General features: G+C 41.2%; 2 protein-coding genes across 6 annotated transcripts in view; one reads left to right on the top strand and one right to left on the bottom strand.

Annotated features, from left to right (window-relative positions):
* The window catches only part of SCFD2 (sec1 family domain containing 2), a 641446-nt gene extending 632228 nt beyond the window's left edge, over window positions 1-9218 (bottom strand). For both annotated transcript variants that reach the window (XM_029587632.1, XM_029587640.1), the window contains exon 1: window positions 8213-9218. In XM_029587632.1, the coding sequence (XP_029443492.1) occupies window positions 8213-9200 (988 nt within the window). In that variant the 5' untranslated portion in view covers window positions 9201-9218. The remainder of the gene's footprint in view (window positions 1-8212) is intronic.
* A 55-nt stretch (window positions 9219-9273) lies between these two features.
* The window catches only part of FIP1L1 (factor interacting with PAPOLA and CPSF1), a 323029-nt gene continuing 307844 nt past the window's right edge, over window positions 9274-24458 (top strand). For all 4 annotated transcript variants that reach the window (XM_029587658.1, XM_029587675.1, XM_029587666.1 and 1 more), the window contains exons 1-2: window positions 9274-9406; window positions 10984-11032. In XM_029587658.1, the coding sequence (XP_029443518.1) occupies window positions 9340-9406; window positions 10984-11032 (116 nt within the window). In that variant the 5' untranslated portion in view covers window positions 9274-9339. The remainder of the gene's footprint in view (window positions 9407-10983; window positions 11033-24458) is intronic.

Below are 24458 nucleotides of genomic sequence, written 5' to 3'. Positions count from 1 at the left end.
TAATACAAACAAAACACACACTTGAAATGGTCTGTATGCCAAAAGTCTAGCAGTAAGATGAGAGGGTTAGAGTGTATAGCAGTAAATGATGATTGACATAACTAGCATTACAGAGACCTGGTGGAAGGAGGATAACCAATGGGACAGTGCTATATCAGGGTACAAATTATATCGCAGGCTAGGCAGGATCAACTTGGTGGGGGTGTGGCACTTTATGGTCTGGGAGGGTGTAGAGGTCCAACAGGATAAAGATCATACAAGAGAGTAAATGCTCAGTAGAATCTATATGGGTAGAGAAATCCCATGTGTGTTGGGTAATAGTGATAGGGAGTATACTACCATCCACATGGACAAAATGGTCAGAACAGATGATGAAATACTAAGAGAAATCAGAGAAGCTAACCCAATTTGGGCAGTGCAATGATAATGGGATATTTCAATTACCCCAATATTGACTGGGTAAATGTAACATCAGAATTTGCTAGAGACAAAGTTCCTGGATGTAATAAATGATTGCTTCATGGGAACAATTGGTTCAGGAACCAACGAGAAAGGATTGCTATTTTAGATTTAATTCTTAGTGGAACGCAGGATTTGGTGAGAGGTAATGGTGGTGGGGGCCACTTGGCAATAGTGATCATAACATGATCAAATTTAAACTAATAACTGGAAGGGTGACAATAAGTAAATCTACAGTTCTAACACTAAATTTTCAAAAGGGAAACTTTGATAAAATGAGGAAGATAGTTAGAAAAAAACTGAAAAGGTGCAGCTGCAAAGGTTAAAAAGTGTTTCAACAGGCATGGACATTGTTTAAAAATACAATTTCTAGACACGCAGTACAGATGTATTCCACGCATTAAGAAAGGTGGAAGGAAGGCAAAACGATTACTTGGCATGGTTAAAAAGTGAGGTGAAAGGTTATTTTATAAAAAAAAAAAAAAAAAAAAAAAAACATCCTTCAAAAATTGGAAGAAGAATCCATCTGAAGAAAATAGGATAAAACATAAGCATTGTCAAGTCAGCAAGTAGCACATTTAAGACTAATCTGAGAAAATTATTTTTCACTCAAAACACAATTAAGCTCTGGATTGTGATGCCAGAGGATGTGGTTAGTGCAGTTAGTGTAGCTGGGTTCAAAAAAGGTTTAGATAAGTTCTTGGAGGAGAAGTCCATTAACTGCTATTAATCAAGATGACTTAGGGAATAGCCACTACTATTAATGGCATCAGTAGCATGAGATCTACTTAGTGCTTGGGTATTGCCAGGTACTTGTAGCCTGGATTGGCCACTGTTGGAAACAGGATGCTGGACTTGATGGATCCTTGGTCTGAACCAGTATGGCAATTTCTTATGTTCTTAATTCAAAAGATTGTATCATGAAAGAAAGGAATATATCAAATGCTGTCCAGGGTGATAGGAGAAGATTAAGGAGTGGGAATACTTATAAACAGGAATAACAGCAGAAGCCCCAAATTGAACTCCTAAAGGCATCACAACAGAATCAGCAAGCGTTCCATCAACTGAGGAAGGGTTTCTGGTCTTGCCAATAGCCCCCTCTGCATTTCCTTCTCTCAGGAGTGCTCCAGCACAGCCTCCCCCGATGATAACTAAAGCTCTGTCTGATGCAGCCACTGGCCCCTTCTCCCGGTATCCTACATACTGGGTTCTCTCCAGCAACACCACCAATTGAAAGCGTGAAAGAGGAAGGAACTATCTGCCGGACTCAGCACGATGTCCACTCTATTATCAAGCCACTGTGATGCTTCCTCATCCATAGCAGCACCAAAGATCATATCAGGCACATGTGAAGAAGACTAGAAGTGCTCTGGAGTCATTTGGCTGATGCTCGGAGAGACTCTGCAGATGAGTAGGGGGAATTCCCCACAGCTTTCCCTTTCATTTCACCATAGAAAAACTGCAGGAAAACAACTAGAGTTAAAACTAAAATGGAGTCACTTCACACCGCGTCCTCAGATGCCATCTTGGATCCCCGCCTTTGATACTTTAGACCCCAGGATTTTAATTCAAGGTCTGTAAGGAACTGGTATATCTGGTGGTGTCTTCAGGTAGTTCATATCATACCTATCTAATCATGCTCAACAAGTCTGAACAGGGTGTTCATTTTCTAGCTGGTATCCAGTCAAAACTGTGGCTCTAGGCTCGGCCATTCCTGCCACATTTTTTTCAATGTATATTTAACCCTGCTTTGCAAATTATTTGCTGGTTTAAGTTTGAATTTTAAAATTTATGCTGATGATATTCAGTCTTTTGACCCTGTTTGTAGTTCATGGCCTGCATTGTTCAAGCAATTAGAAATTTATTTATCAGCTATAAAAAGGTAGCTATTTCACAACAGATTATCCTTGAACACTGATAAAACAGAGATTATAATTTTAATTAGACAACCAATCCAGGAGATTCTTCCTCCTTTTGAATTTAAGGGAAATAAGTTTAAACTTTTCTTCTCATGTTTGTGATCTTGGTCTGTTTTTAGACCCTAATCTATCATTGAAAATACACATGAAGCACCTAATAAAAAAGTGGGCTATTTTAAACTAAGAATGTTTCGACGTTTGAAGCCCCTATCTGAGGATTTCCACACCATCCCTTCAAACTTATTTGTGGGGATGGATTAATGTAACATTTTGATGCTTGGTCTTCTGGATAGTACTTTAAGAGTTTGCTTGGATCCTAACTGGTAGAATTTGTAATGACCATAACTTTTTTTTTTTTTTACACTGGCTATCAGTCTAGAATCCACACTTTTCTTAATTAAGGCAGCCCCTCTCAAAACAGGCACAAAATCATGTAAAGACAGACAACTTTTATTCTTGACCACCAGATAATTTAAAAGCCAAAATTTTTACTTAGCTTTTGAAACCTCTATTCACAGGAAAACCTGCAAATAAAATGGCTCAGACTTGCTGCAAAATACTAGTCTTTAAGGCTATTCAATTGCTAGGAATAAGCCCCTCAAGAAAGACAAGGCTAGTAACAAAATGAAGGGTCCACCCTCACATTTATTTATTTATTTTAAATAAAGCCTCAAAAGCATTCTAAAATCCATGTTTTTTCTTAAAGTAGGCCCCCCTTTATAAATAAAAAAAAAAAAGGGCACACAATAATGCAAATATAGACTGACCTGTTCAATAGATCTCTGGAGAAGGGCCGTCATAGTCCTGCTTCACAAAATGCTAGCAGGGTGGAAGCTGGAAACTACAGGCTGAGTAGCCTTAGTCCGGTGTTGGGAAAATTAATGGAGACATTGCTAAAGGAAAGGATAATCACCTAACTGTAAGCCAATGGGTTACAAGATCCAAGAAACTTGGTTTTCACCAGAGGAAGGTCCTGTCAAACAATTCTGAGTGATTTCTTAAATTGTGTGACTACAGAACTGGGTCAAGGAAGAATGCTCAAAGTGGTTTGCTTGGATTTCAGCAAGGCTTTTGATACGGTCTCACATAGGAAGCTCATACATGAAATGAGAAGCCTGGAAGTGGGTCCCAAGGTAGTGGAATGGATTATAATTTGGCTGACTGATAGATATCAGCAAGTAGTGGTAAATAGAACCAATTCTGAAGAAAGAAGAATGATAAGGCGCTCCTCAGGGGTCGGTTCTATTCAATATCTTTGTGAGCGATACTGCAGATGGATTAAAAGGTAAAATTTGTCTTTACGGATGACACTAAGTTCTGCAACCTAAAAAGGAGTAGAGAACAAGAAGGGACCTAGGAAAGCTTGAGAAATGGTGGGCAATTGGGATTCAATGCCAAGAAGTACAGAGTCATGAATTTGGGGTAAGGCCATCCAAAGGAGTTGTATGTGTTGGGGGGGGGGGGGGGGTGGGGGGGGGGGGGGGGGGGCAAAATGACTAATGTGCATGAACTGGGGGTGAAAATGACTGATGAACTGAAGGTGGCAAAGCAATGTGACAAGGTGGTGGTGGCCAAGGTCAGAGGGATGCATTGAAAAAAAAAAAGAGACATAACCCGCAGGAAAAAGGAAGCGATAATGCCACTGTACTGATCCTTGGTGAGGTCTCATCTGGAATACTGTTTTCAATTCTGGAGACCACATCTCAAAAAGAGAGAAGAGACAGGGGAGATATGTGATATAGACCTTCATTTGAAGGACAAGTTGCCCGATACACAAAAATCAAATATTTTCTGACAGAAAAGAAGCAGTAAAACTAGGGTCAGGCTATGAAACTCTAAGGGGGGAACACAAAAAGAACAATGTCAGAAAATATTTCTTCACAGAAAGGGTGGTGGATACATGGAATGCCCGAAGACAAAAACGGTAATGGAATTCAAAAAGGCATGAGACAAACACAGAGGATCCCTGCTGGTTAGAGAATGGAAATGAAGAAATAGGGTAACTTTTCTATTACATCTAAAGTTTACATTTCTGTTTGGGGATAGCCTCATATAGTAGCATTTGCTACTACCAAAAAAATCTTGCTAGGTAGAATAGATGAATTATTTTGATATCTACTGTCTCTCACTATGTAACTATATAAGATAAGGTATGCCATACTGGGTCAGACCAAGAATCTATCAACCCCAGTATCCTGTTTCCAAGAGTGGTCAATCCAAGTCACAAGTACTTGGCAAGTACCCAAACATTAAATAGATCTCAAGGTCCTATGCTAATTAATTAATAGCAGTTCATGGATTTTTCACTAGGAACTTATCCAAACCTTTTATAAACCAATTTACCCTAACTTCCCTAACCACGTCCTCTGGCAAAGAATTCCAGAGCTTAACTATGCGCTGTGAAAAATAATTTTCTTCAATTTGTTTTAAATGAGCTACTAGCTAACTTCATAGAGTGTCCCCTAGTCCTATTATCTAGGCAAATGACAGATTTACATTAACCTGTTCAAGTCCTTTCATGATTTTGTAGACCTCTATCATATCCCCTTCTTCAGCTGTCTCTTCTCCAAACTGAACAGCCCTAACCTCTTTAGCCTTTCCTCATAGGGGAGCCATTCCATGCCCCTTATTTTGGTCACCATGCTCTGCACTTTATCCAGTGCAATGTTGGAGTCATTTTTTGTTACTTTTGCCGAGGATGTATATAGAGGGTAGGCTGTATGGATTCAAAGTTTTCACCCAGACACAGACTAGTTCGAAGGCCACAGGCCAACATCTGAGTGAACTCCTTTTTACTGTCTTGCACTGTGAAATGTTTATGAACAGGCAAGTCTGTTTATTTAATTATTCCAATAGACCTAAGATGGAAAAGCAAGCAATTAACTTATACTAAAGTCTGAGAAAAAATGGAGGCCACACAGCTGCTCCTGAAATTGATGTCTCTTGTTTAATGTGCTTCCTGTTATACCTTTTGCTCAATTGTTAAGAATATTGATTATGATGGTTTTATTTTGTAGTCACTTTATCCTCCATAGCCTCAGGTACAAAAACATAGATTATAAGCCCTTTAGGGGATAGGGAAATACCTACTGTACCTTCCGATGTGTAATCTCTTATTGAATGTCGGTATATAAAAAGCATGCATAAATGAATAAATAAATAAGAAAGAATTCAGAGGGAGGGGAACATCACTGCAAGGGGATTTGAGAGCTAGAGAGAGGGAGAGCATGCTCTGCATGTGACAGCACAGGCTGATCCTTTGGAAACATGTAAGCTTTTTACACCATTACTTCTTCTGTATGATCTGATTTTATTTGTTCTATCCTCCTATTGCTCAAATAAACCTACTTTTCTAAGTATCTGGAACCATGATGTATTGAATCAAAATTTGCATGTGGCTATTTGGGCAGGGGATAAGCTCCTTGGTTCAAGACCCCAGGTATAATCCCAGTAATTGTGTGTTTATATTAGGTAAACCCCCAGTGATATTAGATCCCCAGGTCCGAGCACCAGTGTGCACAGTCTGGACTCAGAACATGCAACTATATCTTTCTTTGAGATGTGGCAACCAGAATTGCACATAGTATTCAAAGTGCGGTCTCACCATGGAGCAATACAGAGGCATTATGACATTGACTGTTTTATTTGCCATTCCATTCCAAATACATTACTAAACATTCAGTTTGCTTTTTTTTGATCAAATAGCACAACAAGCTGACAATTTCAATTACCCACTATGATACCTAGATCTCTTTCATAGGTGGTAACTCCTAAGATAGAGCCTAACATTGTGCAACTACAGCAAGGGTTATTTTTCCCTATATGCATCACTTTGCACTTGTCCACATTAAATTAAATTTGCCACGTGGAAGCCCGATCCTCCTGCAATTTATCACAATCAGCTTGAGATTTTACTACTCTGCATAATTTTGCATCATCCACGGTACCCCTTTTCAGATCATTTATAAATGTATTATAAAGCACCAGTCCAACTACAGATCCCTGAGGCACTCCACTGTTTACCTTTTTCCACTGTGAAATTCAGACCATTTAATCCTACTCTGTTTCTTGTTTTTTAACCAGTTTGCAATTCACAAAAGGGCATCGCCTCCTATCCCATGACTTTTTAGATTTCTTAGAAGCCTTTCATGAGGGATTTTGTTGAATGCCTTCTGAAAATCCAACTACACCAACATCTACAGGTTCACCTTTGTCCACATGTTTGTTCACCCCTTAAAAAAAAAAAAAAAAAAAAGTAGCAGATTTGTGAGGCAAGACTTTCCTTGGATAAATCCATACTGGCTGTGTCCCATTAAACCATGTCTATCCAAATGTTTTGTGATTTTATTCTTTATAACAGTTTCCACGATTGGTAAACCTGACTAGGGGGCCGGGAACAATCTAAGGTTTCCCGATCACCCCGGAGCCCTTTTTAAATATGGGGGGGTTATATTGGCCTTCTTCCAGTCATCAGGTACAATAGTAGTTCTACTGTTTGCTTTCCAATGGAAAAGGTTAGAGGAACATGCATCATTACAACTTTTCAGGTGTCTGAAGATCTGTATCATATCTCCCCTGCACCTTCTCTCTTCAAGGATATACACAGTCAGATCCTTCAGCCTCTCCTCAAAAGTCTTCTGACACCATCTTGGTTGCCCTTCTCTTAACTGCCTCGTCCTGTCTCTATCCTTTTTGAGATACAGTCTCTAGCAATAAAAGAAGTACTCCAGCTGAGGCCTCACCAAGGACATTATTCACCTTCTTTTACTTACTGGTTATTCCTCTCTCTCCATGCGGCCCAACATGCATCTCACTTCATATATCGCCTTGTCACATTAGCAAGTCAAAGGCAGCGAAGCAAATACTATTACCCCAAGGTTCCTTGCCCAGCCTATGCACATTAGTCTTTCACTTCCCCCACCCCATATCACAGACTGCTCTTTTGGTTTACCACACCTGATGTATGACTGTGCTGCTTAGCACTGAATGCAGCTGCTAAGTCTTCAACACCTCTTCAAACTTGAATTCATTTTTCACTCTCTACTTTAGGCATGTCAACCTTGTTGCAGATCTTAGTATCATCCGCAAACTTTATATTTTATTTAAAAATTTACACTTAAACCAGGGTACTGTACAACAACTTTACATACCAATAAAATAAATTCCTGCTCAAAACGAGCTTACATTCTTAAGCAGGCCCCTGAGACATTAACATAAAGGGCAAAACATAAAAGAGTTTTTCCCATTTTGTGTCTATGACCAGAACTGATTTGCAAGTAGGTGGCCAAAACAGGACTTGAACAAGTCTTCTTGTTTTCAATCCATTATTTAAACTACTAAATACAGAAAGCACCCCACCCCCCACAGTGTTATATACTAACATTTGCATATCATATACATTCATTACGCATGTACATCTATACACACAGTGGACTTAATATATAAAAAAATTCCTCCTATAGCCATAAAATGGGACACACTTCAGGATATCAGGCACAAAATATATATACACACACAAATGTATTTACATCAGTGTTTGCCAATCTGCTCCTGAAGGCACACCCTAAGTAGTCACATTGTCAGGATCTGTAATGGTTATACATACATAGATTTGCATACATTGGAGATCTAGTGTATGCAAATTTATCTCATGCATGTTCATTGTGGCAATCCTAAAAGTCTAACTGAATAAATGTGTTTCCAGGAGAGGTTTGGAAAATACTGATTTACTTACATTTCAGCGCATAATGAGAGAACTAAGAGCTAAAATTCTTCTAAAAAAACAAAACAAAACACGTTCCTTGCTTTAGATATGGGCGATAATAGCTACCTACCTGTAAGATCCAAAGTTCTGTCTATGAACACTAAAGCAGCTTTGTTTTGCGCAGTTTTTCTCCTGTTTTTTGCATGAAGGCAATGTGCCAAGTCCCCAGCCACAAGCCTACTAAAAGCTCCAACTGCAAAACACTCTTCTCTCACATCCAAATATTCAAAGAGTTGGTTCAAGCCAGACACTAACGACTTGATCAGAATTTGCAATTTAGCAGGTAAGGAAGGAAAGTCCACATCACTCAAACTAGCAAACTTTTTCTTCTCAGATCTGGAACTATTTATTTTGCTCAGCTCTCTAGGTCCTAAAGGGAAGAGGGATGCGAAGGCTGGAGCCAGATACAGGTGAGGCGAGAGAGGTGCAAACAGCACAGGAGTATACATGACTTCAGCCGTGTAATTCATGTTACCCATCCACTCGCAGAGTTTCTCCTCGAACTGCTGGAAGACGGGGCTCCCCTCCAGCTCGGAGCTGGCATTACTAACCCACAAATGTAGCGAGTGCGGCAGCGCCGTGAACACCGCACAGTACTGGAAGGCACTAAGGCTGACTATATCACGGATAATCTCCACCGTCCGTCCCTTTAGCAGGGAGCTCACCACGAATACAGCCTTGGGTTGATTGGCACTTCCCGACTCGAAGCTGGAGAACTCCTTCACGTTCAGAGCTCCGGCGTCCAGCAAGCGCCGTGCGCCACCGATCCAGTGCAGGCTTTCGGCGCACTCTGGATCCAGAAATACTAGTGCCCGCTTGGATTTGTTAAGCACCCGTTCCCAGGCATTCTGGCAGAAACAGGCCGGACCTGCTGCTGCTGCCGCCATACCACAGAAAAAATATAAAGAGCAACGACAGGTATACCGGTAGCCAGTACAGTAAGAAGACTGTACCAAACCACAACACACGCCGTCGCGCTTCCTCTGCTGACGCATGGACTTTGAGAGGCGCAAGAAGATGACGTCAGATCGACATCCCCCACCACCCGAGCGGTTCATTTGCTCCTAGAGCCATTCTCTTCCTCACTTGCTGTCTTGTTTTCTGTGCGCTTGCGCACTACTCAACACGGCCGGTTCTCCCCGTGCGCGTGGAGGCTCTACTCCCTCCTCGTCACTCGGTCGCCGTGTTTCCGCTGCGATGTCCACCGGGGAGCCGGTGGAGAAGATGACCGGCGGGGACGAGGAGGAAGAGTGGCTGTACGGCGGTACGGAAGCTCCACTGACTTCTTACTTAGCTTTAGTAGTGCCGCGGCCTGCAGCCGGCCCGGCTAATGCATTCGCCCGCCGCCGGTTCCAGCGCGAGGAGGCGAGCGCACTGCGCGCCTAGTGGCATCCTGTCCGCTTGTTTGCTGTAGAATAGAGTGCGGGCACAAGTCTGTGAGCGCTGAAAGAGTCAGATGTACTAAGTGTTATTTCCGGAGACGCAAATAGGGGGAAATATTTAGTACATCAGGTCCAGTGTGAGGCTGCGGCCTGCTAAAGAGCGGGAGAAGGTTTCTTTGCTCCGCTCTACCGGCATTACTGGGCGCGTGTTCCTCCCCCAGCCTCGCTGTGTAACAAAGTAACACAATATTTGAAAGGGATGTCTTTATTGAATAAATTAGGTTCTCTTATTAAGACCAATTAGGAAAAAACACTAACAAAAAAAAGTTGGATTTTACCATGACATAAGGGTCCTAAGCAAGTGAATACTCATGTAGAAAATAGTGCTTCAAAAACCGATTTATAGAAAACCATGTTTTTGCTAAACACCTCTACCATCACTTTTTTTGTTTGTCTTACAATTTGCCTAATCTTTTCATAAGCACCTCTAAATTATTGCAGTCTCTTTTTAACACCCCTACATCTACATACGGAAAGCTGCTAGTAAAGGCACAGGTTAATAAAAATTGAAAATATTTTAAGAGATTACTTATAAATACAATTCTAAGTAGGTGTTCTAAACTATTTCTCAAATGCAAACAAAGGTGCAATTTCAGTTTTAACGTGCAGAGTTCTGTTTGCACCGATTGGCTTGGACCTTGGTTTGCCACTACTTTAGACTCCCATACATTCTTAGTTGTTATTGTTCAGTTGCCCTGCACCTTTCAATGTTTAATTAAAGTGCAATAGTAAAAGGAATGTAGAATTGTTTTGGACACTTTAAGCTATTTTATTACAAAATGCTGTCATTGCACAATTTTCAGTGTAAGATGTTCATTTGGACATACACGATTGGAATCACTAACAAGTGGATTAGATCAAATTATCTTTAGGTTTGTAGTTGTAAGCATTTCCTTGATAAATAGGATTATTTTAAATCATAGTTGGTTTGGCATAACTATAAGTAACTATATGACTTTTACATTTTTACATTATTTTTGCTTTAGTTAAAAGAACCAAAAAAGTAGTTGCTTAAAGATATCACTTTCAGAGGTAATATATTTAAAGATGTGAGTTTTCAGGATTGTTTAAGCATCCTTTTGATGTTGCCAGAGGAATGAATCACCAGTGACCCAAAATGATTATATCCTTTATTCATTTGTTGGATATCCCATCTTTTATTTAAGGTGGATTCCAAAGCACTTAAATATGTTAAACTAATGAATATGTCATTACTATCAAACTATTTTGCTGTTTTTATTTTATTATTTTTTGCTGACTTGAATGTTGGCAGACTAACACACTTCAAAATCTGTGTTTTGCTTGCATTTTATGTTGAAGTTAATTTTTGAACAATATGACTAAATTTCTACTCCAGGGTTCAAATATAAAATATCTAAACCTGTACATTTTTTTGCAGATGAAAATGAGGCAGATAAACCAGAGGAAGAAGAGGAGGAAATAACCAGGTGGGTGTGTTAACAAATGGATAACTGTTATGCTCTCTTTGAACAATGAATAAACTTTTTAATGCCACATGCTACATCATGTCAATTACAGCTGGTTTACTATCATTGCTGGTATCCTGTGTATCATTGCTGGTATCCAGAAATAGAATGTTTACTATCTTTACTGGTTTACTATCATTGCTGGTATCCAGAAATAGAATGTTTAGTCAGATGGCTGTAGGAGTAGGGTAATTGTTTCAAAATCTGGTCCCTAAGGACCCGCCACCCCCCAACTGAGTGAAATAATATTTAGAAAAGTTAGGTACCAGACAAATCTAGGTGTGGAGAAACTAATTTTACTCTATTATAATTCTTTTTTTTGGCTATAGTTTTTATATAAATATTTTAGCTTATTTTTATTTTTTTTTGGTTTTTTTTTACCTTTGTTAGAGGAAGGGAATTGCCTTTCTTTACTTCCCTCTCCCAGCTTTTTTTTTCCATTCTTCTTTCCCTCTCTAGCCCCTTCTATTTACAAATGCCCTTTGCAGAATTGGAGCATGTTTAACTGCCATCAACAGATAGCTATGTGAGAATAGATTAGTGCTAAATATTAGCAAAACTGGAGTCAGGATTTTGAGGTGTTTTACCTCTAGGGAAATCCCAGGGTTTTCTGTTTTGAGGGGCAGCGTATTCCCATTTCTCAACAAGTGCATACATTGGGAATTATTGTTTACTCTTCCTTGGCATATCGCCCTCAGGTGAGGAATGTTAAAAGAGCTTTTCATTTAAATTGTGCTTAGTGAATAAAATAAAGCCATCTCTTCCAGCCGATAACTTTAGACCAGTTTTGCAGGCTCTTGTACTTAACTATGTAGATTATTACAGTTCTGTGTGTTTAGGCCTTCTGTTTATGATAATGAAAGCTTTACAACTTGTACAAATGCCTCAGCTAAAGTTGTATCTAGAATCAAGTTAAGAGATGACATAACTCTTGACCTTTCTTCTTGACTTTGGGTTCCAATCCAGTTTCGAATCACCTTTACAATATTTTTAATTCATAATGCACTCGGCAATGATGCATTGGACTTCTTCAGTTCTCTTCTTAAACTATATAGACCATTGTGGAGTTCTGTTGATCAGAATTTGTTAGATGAACCACCTATAAAATTGGCGCACTTGGCAGAAATGAGAGAGAGGTCTTTTTTCATCACTGGCCCTTTATGGTGGAACTCAGTCCACAGTTAAGGATAGGAGGCATGCTTATCTACATTTTAAAAAACACTTAAAGGCTGCCTTGTTTGGGTAGGCCTTAAGCAGTAATGTTAAGACACCAAAGATTTTATTTATTTATCAATTTTTTTTTTTTTTATTTTAAAATCTTTATATACCTCCATAGTTCCTGTAATGGGAACAGTGAATGATTGTTTTTAATGATGTTTTATATGTAGTTGCATTTGGTTGTTTCAGTATTTACTTCCTATTGAATTTTTACCAGCATGATGGTTGTTAGTGTTTGATTTTTGGTGTGTTATGATTTTTCAATTGTGTACTGCAGTCTTCCTCTTCTCCCAGAGATTCAGTCCAGTATGTCTTTCTCAATGCAATCAAGGGGCCAAGTAGGGCAGGTGGCAGCCTTACATTTGAGTCATCCGTGTTTTTCCATTCATGATATTTGTATATGTTCTGTCTAGGAACAAGTTCATATGTATGTGTTGTACTTTGAAAGGACAAGATAGGTTAAAACAAAGGGGGTGTTAGAACAAAATGTCAGCTTGCAAATGTTTTGTTCCAGTCTCATTGGCAAGGCAGAAATTCATTAAGTAACCCCAGAAGCTGGTATATCGCTGAAACATTGCCATCAGGAGTATTATCTTCAACTTCATACACATCGGTTGAGCTTCTTTATTATGTTCTTCAGTGAGATAATTTTTTTTTTTTAAATGTTTTATTGTTGAGCATTGGAACACTTTTTCACTGTTGGAACATTTACCTGCCTTTTGGTAGAGGTGAAGAATTTGGGGCATTAATATCTTAACAATTGTTCAGTAAAGTATAAAGAGAGGATCTTTTAAAAAAAAAAAAAAATTAGTCTGACGGATGATTATATTCCATCACTGGTCCATGTATGACAACAAGTAGTTCCGTGGACCCAATGTGATGCTGACTCATAAATAAGGATATGTTGTGGTTGATATTTTTTAAATGTGTATTCCACTTTTACTCATATGTTAATCAGAACAAAATAAAAGCCATGGAGATACCTAGTGATCAAGGAGCAGCTGAGCTGCCATGGGTTATCTTAAAGAAACCTAAGTGGTTTGATGTCTAGGTGTCATCTGGAGGCTTGCAAAAAGGAGAGGCACAGTGAAATAGCTGAAAATGTTATACAATTCATAGTCAAAGCTAGTCACTTATAATACAGTTCTGTAAAAGACACAAAGTTCACATGATCTTTCTCATAAAATTCCTTTTTTTGTTAATAGCATTTTGTTTTCCTTAAATTCATAGCAACTCTAGATGTTTTATATAAAAAAAAAAAAGTTTGGCATATTCATATATTCTAAAATGAATTGACAGAGGCATCAATGTCAAACAAACAAAAGATGTTTCTTAGCGTACAGACAGGTGAATCCAAAACCAGTGGGTTATATACCTGTACCAGTAGATGGAGACAGAACAAAGCTGACATGACAGTATTTTATTTATTTATATTTATTTATGAACTTTTATTTACCAACGTTCGTAAAACACATCACGCCGGTTTACAGTGAACTACAATGAACGAGGAAAGGGGGGCAGGCTAGAAGAGGAGGAGGCGGGGAAGGGAACGAAAGAGACTAAGAGGGAGAAATAAAGGAACGCAGAAAGGAAAAACAATTGCAACCAGATTAAGTGGTTATAAAACTGCGATTATCATATACCAATATAGAAGATAGATAATTCAAACTATGAGAAACAATTGAAAGCTATATACAATGAAGGCTGTGTACAATTGAGGGCTGAGTACAAGTAATACTTATGGAATTACAAGGCAATTATACAATGGTACCAAATTAATAAGATGTAAGAGGCGAAATAGTGGGGGGGGGGGGGTGAGGGGCTGGGCTACATAAAGGGGGTGTAAAGGGAGGAGGAAGGCTTCAGGGAGTATAGGTAGGGCAGGCGGGTAGAAGGGACTAGGTTTGGTTTGCATCAGGGAATGCCTGCTTAAAGAGCCAGGTCTTGACTCCTTTTTTAAAATTGTGTAGGGATGGCTCAAGACGGAGGAAGGTGGGAAGGGAGTATATACCCCTGAGGTAACATCAGTCGCCAGTATTCTCCATCTGCAGCAGATAGTGGGCATGCATGTCCTTACTGGGGATTGCTTTAAAGTTTTGAAGGAGAAAAGAATAGGAAAATTAATTTGCCCCGCTCTCCTATGGTGATACCATATGGTCCCTCCCTCAACTGAGAATTCCTTAGATGGTTTCCGTGGTCCTTCAGATGAGTACCTTGGTCCGGTAGCTGGTTTTCAACTGGCATGGAATTAGCTGTAAAACAAAACAAAAAAGCTGAAAAGCAGGAAGCCAAGCATGACTGTGAAGGTCTATGCCCTCGCCCCTCTCCCTTGTTCTCTGCCGGGACGGGCTGAGCTCAGATAAAGGGTGTTAAAAAAAAAAAAAAAGAGAGAGAGACAGAGACGTGGAGTTGAGTAGGGATTCCTCCCCACCCCCCCTCCTGGTCTCCGTGCTCGGCATGCGATTCGATGGTTGTTCCCGCCTCTGGTGGAGTTCTGGGGATGGGGGCAGCCTGGCAGTTTGAGTAGCCCTTGTGGCTAGGCCCCACTCCAAGGCTCTGCTGCTTTGCTGCGTGTAGGCTGCACCAGCATTTTTGCGCGGTTTTTTTTTTGTGCACTGCAGATTGCCCTCTTCAGTTCCATCTGATTGTGCGAGTGCGTCTGACTGTGCAAACCGTTGTATGTTTGGTTCAGCATGTAGCTAGGGGCCTAGTTAGGCACATAGGAGCGCTTGCCAGGGTAACCATTTGTGCACGCACACACGTTCCTTTTTGTGCGCATTCTCGGAGCGTCCTGAGGGTGTTCAGATTGGGCATTTATATAGTCACAGTGTTGTCTGGCACCTCTTCGGCATATTGGCCGACTGGCACTCATAAGGAAGAAACCTAAGTTCCTTGCCCAAGCCTCAAACAGCAACAACCTTACCCAGGAAAGAGCAACATTGTAAATACCTCAACATGCCTTAGAAGACCAAAACACATCTATTGAAAACAGAAATGTAGAACCCTAAACAGAAACTGTACACTACAGAATCCCTCCTCTTGGGCACACATGCAGAATACAGAAAGACCAACAAACAAAATCAAATCAAGTAAAACCATTCTAATAAAAATAATGAACATTTTGAAACAACTAATGAAGAGAACATCCAATAATTAACTTCTCTTGAAAATGTTTATAAATTTCCTAGAACACCAATATATTTCAAAATAGCAGACACATCAGATAATGATGATAAGGCTTATAAAATCTGCCAATCTCCATATCCGGGATTTTTATTATTATTATTATTATTATTATTATTTCCAGTTACCCTGAGATTGTCATGGATTGGGGAAAGAGGGCCACACAAACTTTATCCTTTCTCTTTCACACTCATATGCTCTTTCACTCTTTCTCACACTCTCAGCTTCTTTCTCACAAATAGACTTTCATACCCTCTCACACATGCATATGTACAGACTCTGTCTCTCACGCATAAACTCTCTTCCTCACACACACACACGTGCACATACTCTCTGGATCTCATATGTGTACATACAGGCTCTCTGGCTCTCATACACACATTCCCAGAAGTCTTGTTCCGTAGCCCCCTCTTCCCCAGCACTCTTGATCCCAAACCCCCGCCTCCCTCTCTGACCCCCACATCCCAAGCTCCCTCTCCCCTCTCATACCCCCAACCTCCTAGCACTCTTGGTTTTAAGCCCTTTCTCCCCTGTCAGATCCTCAACTCCCAGCAGTCTTGCTCCCCTCCTCTTCCCAGACAACCTACTCTTCCTTACCTTCTCACTCACAATTCCTTTCTGCCACCACATCCTGGCGCTGCTGCGATCCCCTCACTCAGTCTCCATGCTTCAAACATTCAGAGGACCATGGCCGTGCAGCACGGGACACTTCTTCCGCCTCACATCATTCAGGCACCAGCAGCCGGGAGGGAGGAAATAACCAATGCTGCAAGGCCGCCATCCTTTGATTTTTTTTCAGGTGTAGGGAGGGTGAGTGAGGGGATTATGGAAAGACCGCGGGGATGAGCAGTGGAAAGGGAATAATGAGCCCTCCCACAACCATCAATAAGGTTTCTCCCGTTGTCAGCAAAACATTGGGGAACCACTGCCCCTGAGGCCCCCCTCCCCCATTCTGATGCCTATGCTTAGTATGATAAATTTGAGACAGGTTGTCAATACATGTTTTAAATAAATAAGGTGGTATATAGCAAGGTTAATTAGACAAATTAAATTAACAATAACATAATACAGTGATAAAAGGCAGGCAGCTGCCTCAAGCCACCTTTTTAACAATGTCTCCTTCACCTGGCAACACAGCAATGGGATGTAACCCTGGCCACACTTGGTTGACTCAACCCCACGCCAGCCTGAGCCCCCGACTCCTCTCTTTGGTTCCGGGCTGGCAGTACGTCTTAGCTTCGGGTAGTCATGATGGTAGTTCCTTTTTTTATTTTTTTGGTCCTGAGCCAGTGCCCAGCACCAGATTCTTCAGATTCTGGCTGAGATGATACCAGAATTTGAATATTTTTTACATTGTATGATGAGTAGTAAGAGGAATGTTTCTGTAGCATGGGTGTCTGCAGAAATGGAGGTGTAGCATTTTTCTTGGGGTTAATGATATTCCCCAGACCTCATTCCCTTGTGAAAGGATTGGTTGAATGGTGCCATCACATAATTTTAATAGTAGTGTTACTGGAGAGAGAAGGGTTGTACTTGTTCAGAGGTATCTTTGTTGCATATAGGGAAGCTTTTTCTTACAGTATTTTTATAGCAGTTTTAGAACTTCCAGATATACTTAATTTCAGACCAAAGTATTTATATTTTAGGGTGTGCCCTGTTCTTGGTTATTTAGAAAGAATTTGTGTTGGAGATTTTTGGCCTTTTCTAAAAAATCATAATTTTAGTTTTTTCCAAGTTTACTTGTAGATCTCATGTTTTGGTTCTCTTGTAGATCACCTGGAATGGGGATAAAAATGACAAGATCAGCTGCTTATAGTAGACATTTGATTTCTGAGTCATTTAGTTTTAGTCCTGGGGCGAAGGACCTCTTTAGTACTGTGGGAAGATTTTGGATGTAAAGAAGAGGATGGGGCTCAGGGTGAATCCCTAGCTCACTCCTTGTTTCTGTCTGAAGGAATTTAAGAACATGCCATACTGGGTCAGACCAAGGGTCCATCAAGCCCAGCATCCTGTTTCCAACAGTGGCCAATCCAGGCCATAAGAACCTGGCAAGTACCCAAACACTAGGGAGTAGATTTTCAAAGGGGTACGCACGTAAGATACGCACGTACCCCCCGAAAACCAACCCCCCCCCCCCCCCCCCCCCGCGTGCGCCGAGCCTATTTTGCATAGGTTCAGCGGCGCACGTAAGTCCCGGGGCTTGCATGGAGGGGCGTTTCGGGGGCGTGCCAGGAGTGACGCTGCGTTTTGGGTGCGGCGCCGCGGGCATGGTTTCGGCCCGGGGGCGTGGCTGCGGCCTCCGGACCAGCCTCCAACCGGAACATGGAGCGCGGCAGCGGGCCCGGTGCCCGCAAACTTACGCCTGCTTCCAGCAAGCGTAACTTTGCCGGCAAAGGTAGGGGGGTGGGTTAGGGAAGGTGAAGGGGGGGTGGAAGGAAAGTTCCCTCTGAGGCCGCTCCGATTTCGGAGCGGCCTCGGAGGGAACGGAGGCAGGCTGCGCGGCTCAGTGTGCGCAGGCTGCGCGGCTCAGTGTGCGCAGGCTGCCGATTTTTGGGCAGCCTTGTGCACGTTGACCCCGGATTTTAATGGATACGTGCGTATCTATTGAAATCCCGCGTACTCTTGTTCGCCCCTGGTGCGCGAACAAAAGTACGCGTGTGTGCAGATTTCTAAAATCTGCCCCTCGGTCTATTCCATGTTACCGTTGCTAGTAATAGCAGTGGTTATTTTCTAAGTCTACTTAATTAATAGCCGGTAATGGACTTCTCCTCCAAAAACTTATCCAATCCTTTTTTAAACACAGCTATACTAACTGCACTAACCACATCCTCTGGCAACAAATTCCAGAGTTTAATTGTGCATTGAGTAAAAAAGAACTTTCTCCGATTAGTTTTAAATGTGCCACATGCTAACTTCATGGAGTGCCCCCTAGTCGTTCTATTATCTGAAAGAGTAAATAACTAATTCACATCTACCCATTCTAGACCTCTCATGATTTTAAACACCTCTATCATATCCCCCCTCAGCCGTCTCTTCTCCAAGCTGAAAAGTCCTAACCTCTTTAGTCTTTCCTCATAGGGGAGCTGTTCCATTCCCGTTATCATTTTGGTCGCCTTCTCTGTACCTTCTACATCGCAATTATATCTTTTTTGAGATGCGGTGACCAGAATTGTACACAGTATTCAAGGTGCGGTCTCACCATGGAACGATACAGAGGCATTATGACATTTTCCGTTTATTCACCATTCCCTTTCTAATAATTCCCAACATTGTTTGCTTTTTTGACTGCCGCAGCACACTGAACTGAAGATTTTCAATGTGTTATCCACTATGATGCCTAGATCTCTTTCTTGGGTGATAGCTCCTAATATGGAACCTAACATTGTGTAACTATAGCATGGGTTATTTTTCCCTATATGCATCAGCTTGCACTTATCCACATTAAATTTCATCTGCCATTTGGATGCCCAATTTTCCAGTCTCACAAGGTCTTCCTGCAATTTATCACAATCTGCTTGTGATTTAACTACTCTGAACAATTTTGTATCATCTGCAAATTTGATTACCTCACTCATCATATTTCTTTCCAGATCATTTATAAATATATTGAAAAGTAAGGGTCGCAATACAGATCCCTGAGGCACGCCACTGTGGTTTGTTTTTTTTTTCACCTCCCCTCATTTTTTTTTCCGAGCAACTCATAATATAGTACATGTTATTTCCGTTGACAAACTTTTGTAGCTCTTGAGGCAAAATCTGGGTGTGATGAGTGTGTAGATTTTATTTGTAAATTGCCTATAATGTGAGTCAATTTTATCTCAGCTGCCTTATTTCTGCTGATGAAATCTAAACAATTTACCATTTTAGCATGAGGTGGCATATGGCTATGCTAAACAAGAAAAATGTAGGCTGATTTTGGAAAAATATCTCTGGCCCAAGCAGTCCCCAAGCTCCTTGCTCTTTAAAAGAACATTTTGCTGGGAGAGAGAGGAAAGCAATGCTTGGGTGAAAAAAGGAAAGGTGGAAGTATGCATACTTAAAATATTCCTTTTTTATTTTCAAAATCTTTTTTATTAGCATGTTGAACCAATGCACCAACAAACAAAAGACAAGTCAAAGGTTATGTAGTAACAGTGTATAACAGTTATTCCTTGGGGAATTCTGCACACAAAAACTTATAGTTCTGAAATACTGCAACTTTATATTGGTCTACATAACACAATTTACATGACAGTCTTTAAGTAATCACAACAAAAAAATGTGCGGCACACAATGTACTGGACAATAATACTATGACAACCAAACAATTATTTATTTTACATTTGCACACTGAATAGTGTGCACGACATTCAATATATGGTATATAATAACCCCACATTTACAATATTATATACCATATATTGAATGTCGTGCACACTATTCAGTGTGCAAATGTAAAATAAATAATTGTTTGGTTGTCATAGTGTTATTGTCCAGTACATTGTATGCTGCACATTTTTTTTTTGTGATTTCCTCTATATGTGTGTGCTGTTTACTCCGCTTCTCCTGAGTTCTTTAAGTAATTACATTTTAAATTAATACAGAAAAAGATTATTATTTAGAAATGCAGAATTTTAAATATTTTGAGCAGAATTTTCTTAGAACTTCATTGTAAGAGTGTTCCACTCGCTCTCCCTACTCCCCTGGCCACTTTTGCCCTCTCAGGCCCCAATTCCTCCACCTGCCAGTATCTCTCCCCTCCACCTCAAGGCTCAACCCCTTCCTCTCTACCACCAGTCCCAGAGTTTGACCCTGTTTCTCAGTACTGCCCCTCACACAGGCTCCCTCTGTCTCTTCTTCCCTCACACACATGCTCCCTCTCTCTAGTACATATACACATACCCTCATACAGGCTGCCTCACTCTCTCACACACACATCCCCTCATACAGGACCCTCTCTCGTGCATACACACCCACACAAGCTCCCTTTCTCTCTCACACATACATCCTCACACAGGCTACCTATGTCTCTCTCTCATGCCCTGCTTCACACAGGCTCTGTCTCACACTTACACAATCTCTTCTCACAGGCTAGCCCCCTCACATACACACGATCCCTTTTTCGTACACACGAGCTCCCAATCTCTCACACACACACACTCCTTCACAGTCTCTTCATCTAGGCTCCCTCTCTCTGAACCCCCCCCCCCCCCCCCCCCCCCCCCCCTCCGGCTCTCTTCCCTCCCATTCTTTCTCTCACACCCACACACATTCTCTCTCACCGAGGCCTTTATCTTCGCCGCGAGCAGAGTACATTCTGTTCACAGCACACGGGGGCCTTCCATTTTCGCCGCAAATGGCGCACCCAGGCCTTCATCATTGCTGCAAGCAGAGCACGGCACACACGTGCCTTTATCTTTGCATTCTCCGTTCGCGGCATGCCGGGATGTCTTCTATTTTCTGTGCAGGGGGGTAATTCTGCACTCCGCAGTAGCGCCAGAATTCCCCCAGGACTAAACAGTCATCATCATATACAAATGTTCAGCATCATGCGCATGCGCGCTATCTGTATTTTGTATTTTTTTATTTTTTTTGCTATAATTCTCCATCCCATCATCCGTCCCAGCATTCCCCCCTTTTAAAATGTATTTTTTCCCCTTTTATGGCAAACTTAAAAAAACAAAAACACAGGAATCTCATGATAAAGGTTGTTGTTACTGCTTGACTTTAGGCTTCAGTGCTCTTCTTTAGCTGGGCTAAATACCTGTGTAGCTCAGAGCTCTTGACATTCTCCTCCCAGAGCATATTAACATGGTATAAGAAAGGTTTCACCTCTGTTGGCTAGCAATGATGTGTCGTGAGTAGCTGGCAAAATTTCAATGGATTATCTTCAGGTTTCCTGTTAGAGAAGTTGCTCTCCTTTTAAATACCGCCCTATTCACCATCCTTCTTGGCATTCCATAGTGGAATGTTGAATCCTTTTATTGTTTTAGCCTGTAAAGAAGGAATAAACCAATAATAGGGTCTTAGGAAGTGCATTTAATAAATAATTGCATTAATTATCCCAAAATGATAAAATTCTAGCTTTAAAAAGTAACATGGGAGTTAAGTGATTTGAAATAGAGAAAATTGTATTTGTTATTTTAAATAATTTTAAACTTCTACTTTCAGACATGCATACACAGGGGGATTATATAGATAGAAATTTGATGAATTCACTAGCAGATACTAACTTGTACCTGTTGTTCTCTGTCGATAAGCAGACGGAATTAGCCATTACATATGGGTGATGTCATCTGGCAGCACTGAATGGCCTTGTCTCTCCAAGCTGTATAGCTTTGTGTTCTGCTGAGTTCCTGCGTGGGCATTGCCTTGTGAGTCTCCTCAGTCATTTTTTGTCTGAGCTGAAACATGGATGTGTACTCATCTCTCCTCTCTTTTTACCTCAGACTTGCATTTTTATTTTAAAACTCTTGTCTTGCCTTACCTTACTGCTTCTGCAGCCACGCAAACAGCACTTTTAAGTACTCCAAAAAAATAAAAAAGAGAGCAAACTTCCTCACAGGATGTTTGGCCACAAGAAAAGTCAATAGTGAGTGGGTTCAAAAACTGCCCTCTGTGGGAGAAATCATATACTTTATAGACAGCCATTAGACCATGACCAAAAAACATGTGAAGCCTGTGGATGATGCCACCATACTCACAGTGCTCCAGGGATTTGAGCATGGAAGAACTGCGTGAATCTTTTAAGGAGTGCATACCTCTTCATCATTGGAGTTCTGGTTAAGCCAGCCAACTACCCACAAACTTGGATGAAGAGTCCACTAGAATATTGTCGGACCCTCCATTAGAACCTCTGGAGCATTCTTCTGCCCCAGAAGACCTTACCTATTCCAAATTTATTGAAAAGTTGGCAGCAGCACTGGGTAGTCGTCTGTAAAGACAAAGATCCATGGACCGAGCTCCTGGTCTATTGAAGATTCTGGATACACCGGTGGAACTTGTTACTTTACTAGTTTATGACCTGCTTAAGGTATTACTCTTTAAAACTATGGGAAACAACTATATCCTGCCTCCCCTCATCTAGAAAGCTGGATCTCAAGGTTCGTCCAACACTCTCTGGGATTCGGCGTACTACATCTTACACACCAGTCTTTCACACCAGTCTGACATAATGGAATCAGTTATGAAGAAAAGCAAAGAAGTCATATCTTTTTTCCATTCCTTCACTGTGGAAAGATCATAAAATCCTAGACAGTTTTGGCAATGAAACATTGCGGAGTGGAATGCTGTCCACATGTATTGCCATTCATCCATTATACATGATACAGCAATTCATGATTGTCTTCAGATGCTGGAGCCGTACCTGATGGAGGGTATTCTGAACAGAATACCCTCCATCAGCCATTTTGAGACGCTGAGGAAGCAGTGGTAATTGGTTCCATTCTGTCTTTGAGTTCTTTGACTCTGCTTCGCATTGTATCTGTAGCCTCTATTGGACTGCATCGTATGGCATGGTTATGAACATGCTCTTTCTGAGAGGACATCATGAAAAACCTGCTGACTTCCTGTGCTTGGGGGACAACTTATTTGGAGAGAAACGCTGAGACGCAATGTCTCAGATAAAAGACTAAATGGTCCAGTCTCTCTCTCTCTCTCTCTCTCTCACTCTCTGGTGCCAGAACAACCTGCTCCAATGCACTGTCATTACTATCGTTACAAACATACATAATTTTACCAACAGCAGTATCAACCTTTTCAGTATAGTACTGGTTCCACCCACTTCTGTGCACAGTGTCAACTTCCACCAGACCTAGACAAAGGGAACGTTGTCAGCCAAAAACAACCCCAACAGTCTCAGCTTAAGCCAGGGGCCTAGTTTTTGATACTATTGTCCAATCCCCCCTCCTTGCTTTCTGCTAGCAGGACAAATTCAGGATTTTCCTGGGACTAGTGACTCCAGTAACAAAGAACTCTTGGCGTCCTCAGCATTGTGCAATGTGGATCTGTATTGCATTTCTCCCAATCCCCATCCCTTCCACACTATTTGCCACCCAGACTGGATACTCTCATCTCCCTCAGATTCATCTGGAGATGCACTCTTCTACACACCAGGGCAATGAAAATAGTACCTGCATCACAACACCAGTCGCATTTCCACTCCAGATATTTTGTTATCCCCAGGAAGTCAGTGGATATTGTGACTGATCCTGAACCTGCGTCTCCTCAATATCCTCCGGGGAAAAATTCAAAATGAACTCTCTCAGCACAATTCTACCTTTCATTCAATATGGCAAATGGTATTTGTGTCCTGTACTCTCAAAGACGCATATGCTCTTTTTTAAATCTACCCAGCCCATGGCATTGTCTGACAGTTCCAAGTGGATTTGTCCCAGTACCAATACAAAGTCTTTGTTGTTTGCCCTCTCCTCTGTCGCCAGGGTATTCAATTTTTTTCCCATACTTGGACAAATAGTTTATCACTGCAAATTCAAGAGAAGTTGTCCTCCATTCTCTGGATGTGACCACTTTAGAGCTTAGGATTTTTCATCTACTTTAAGAAGTCCAACCTAGAACCACACAGAATCTTCAATTCATTGGAGCCTGCATAGATTCCTTGCTTCAGAAAGCATTCCTACTCAGTAATCAGAGGTCCACAGCCAGGAGTCTCCTTGTACTGTTATGTCATATGGTGGTAGTCATCCATATTATTTCACTGACCCATTTTCACATATGTTACCTCCAGCAGGGTCTAAGATCTAGGTGGTATCAGCTCATTCAATCAATATCTTCAGTACTATGAATCACACCACCAATTGTAAGGGAGTTGCATTGGTTGTTGTGTCCACATGTGCTTGAGGATGGTGCTCTGCTCTGGTTGAGTCCTCATTAGCTTGTCCTTACAACAGACACCTTAACCAAAAATTGAGGAGCCCATGTAGGACAGTTCCATACACAGTGTCTCTGGTCTCTGCCAGGAATCTCTCTTCCAGATCAATCTCCTGGA

The sequence above is a fragment of the Rhinatrema bivittatum genome, chromosome 1 (genome assembly GCF_901001135.1).
Source record: "Rhinatrema bivittatum chromosome 1, aRhiBiv1.1, whole genome shotgun sequence".
In the NCBI taxonomy this organism is placed as follows: domain Eukaryota; kingdom Metazoa; phylum Chordata; class Amphibia; order Gymnophiona; family Rhinatrematidae; genus Rhinatrema; species Rhinatrema bivittatum.
This window is presented reverse-complemented; position numbering and strand designations above follow the sequence as displayed.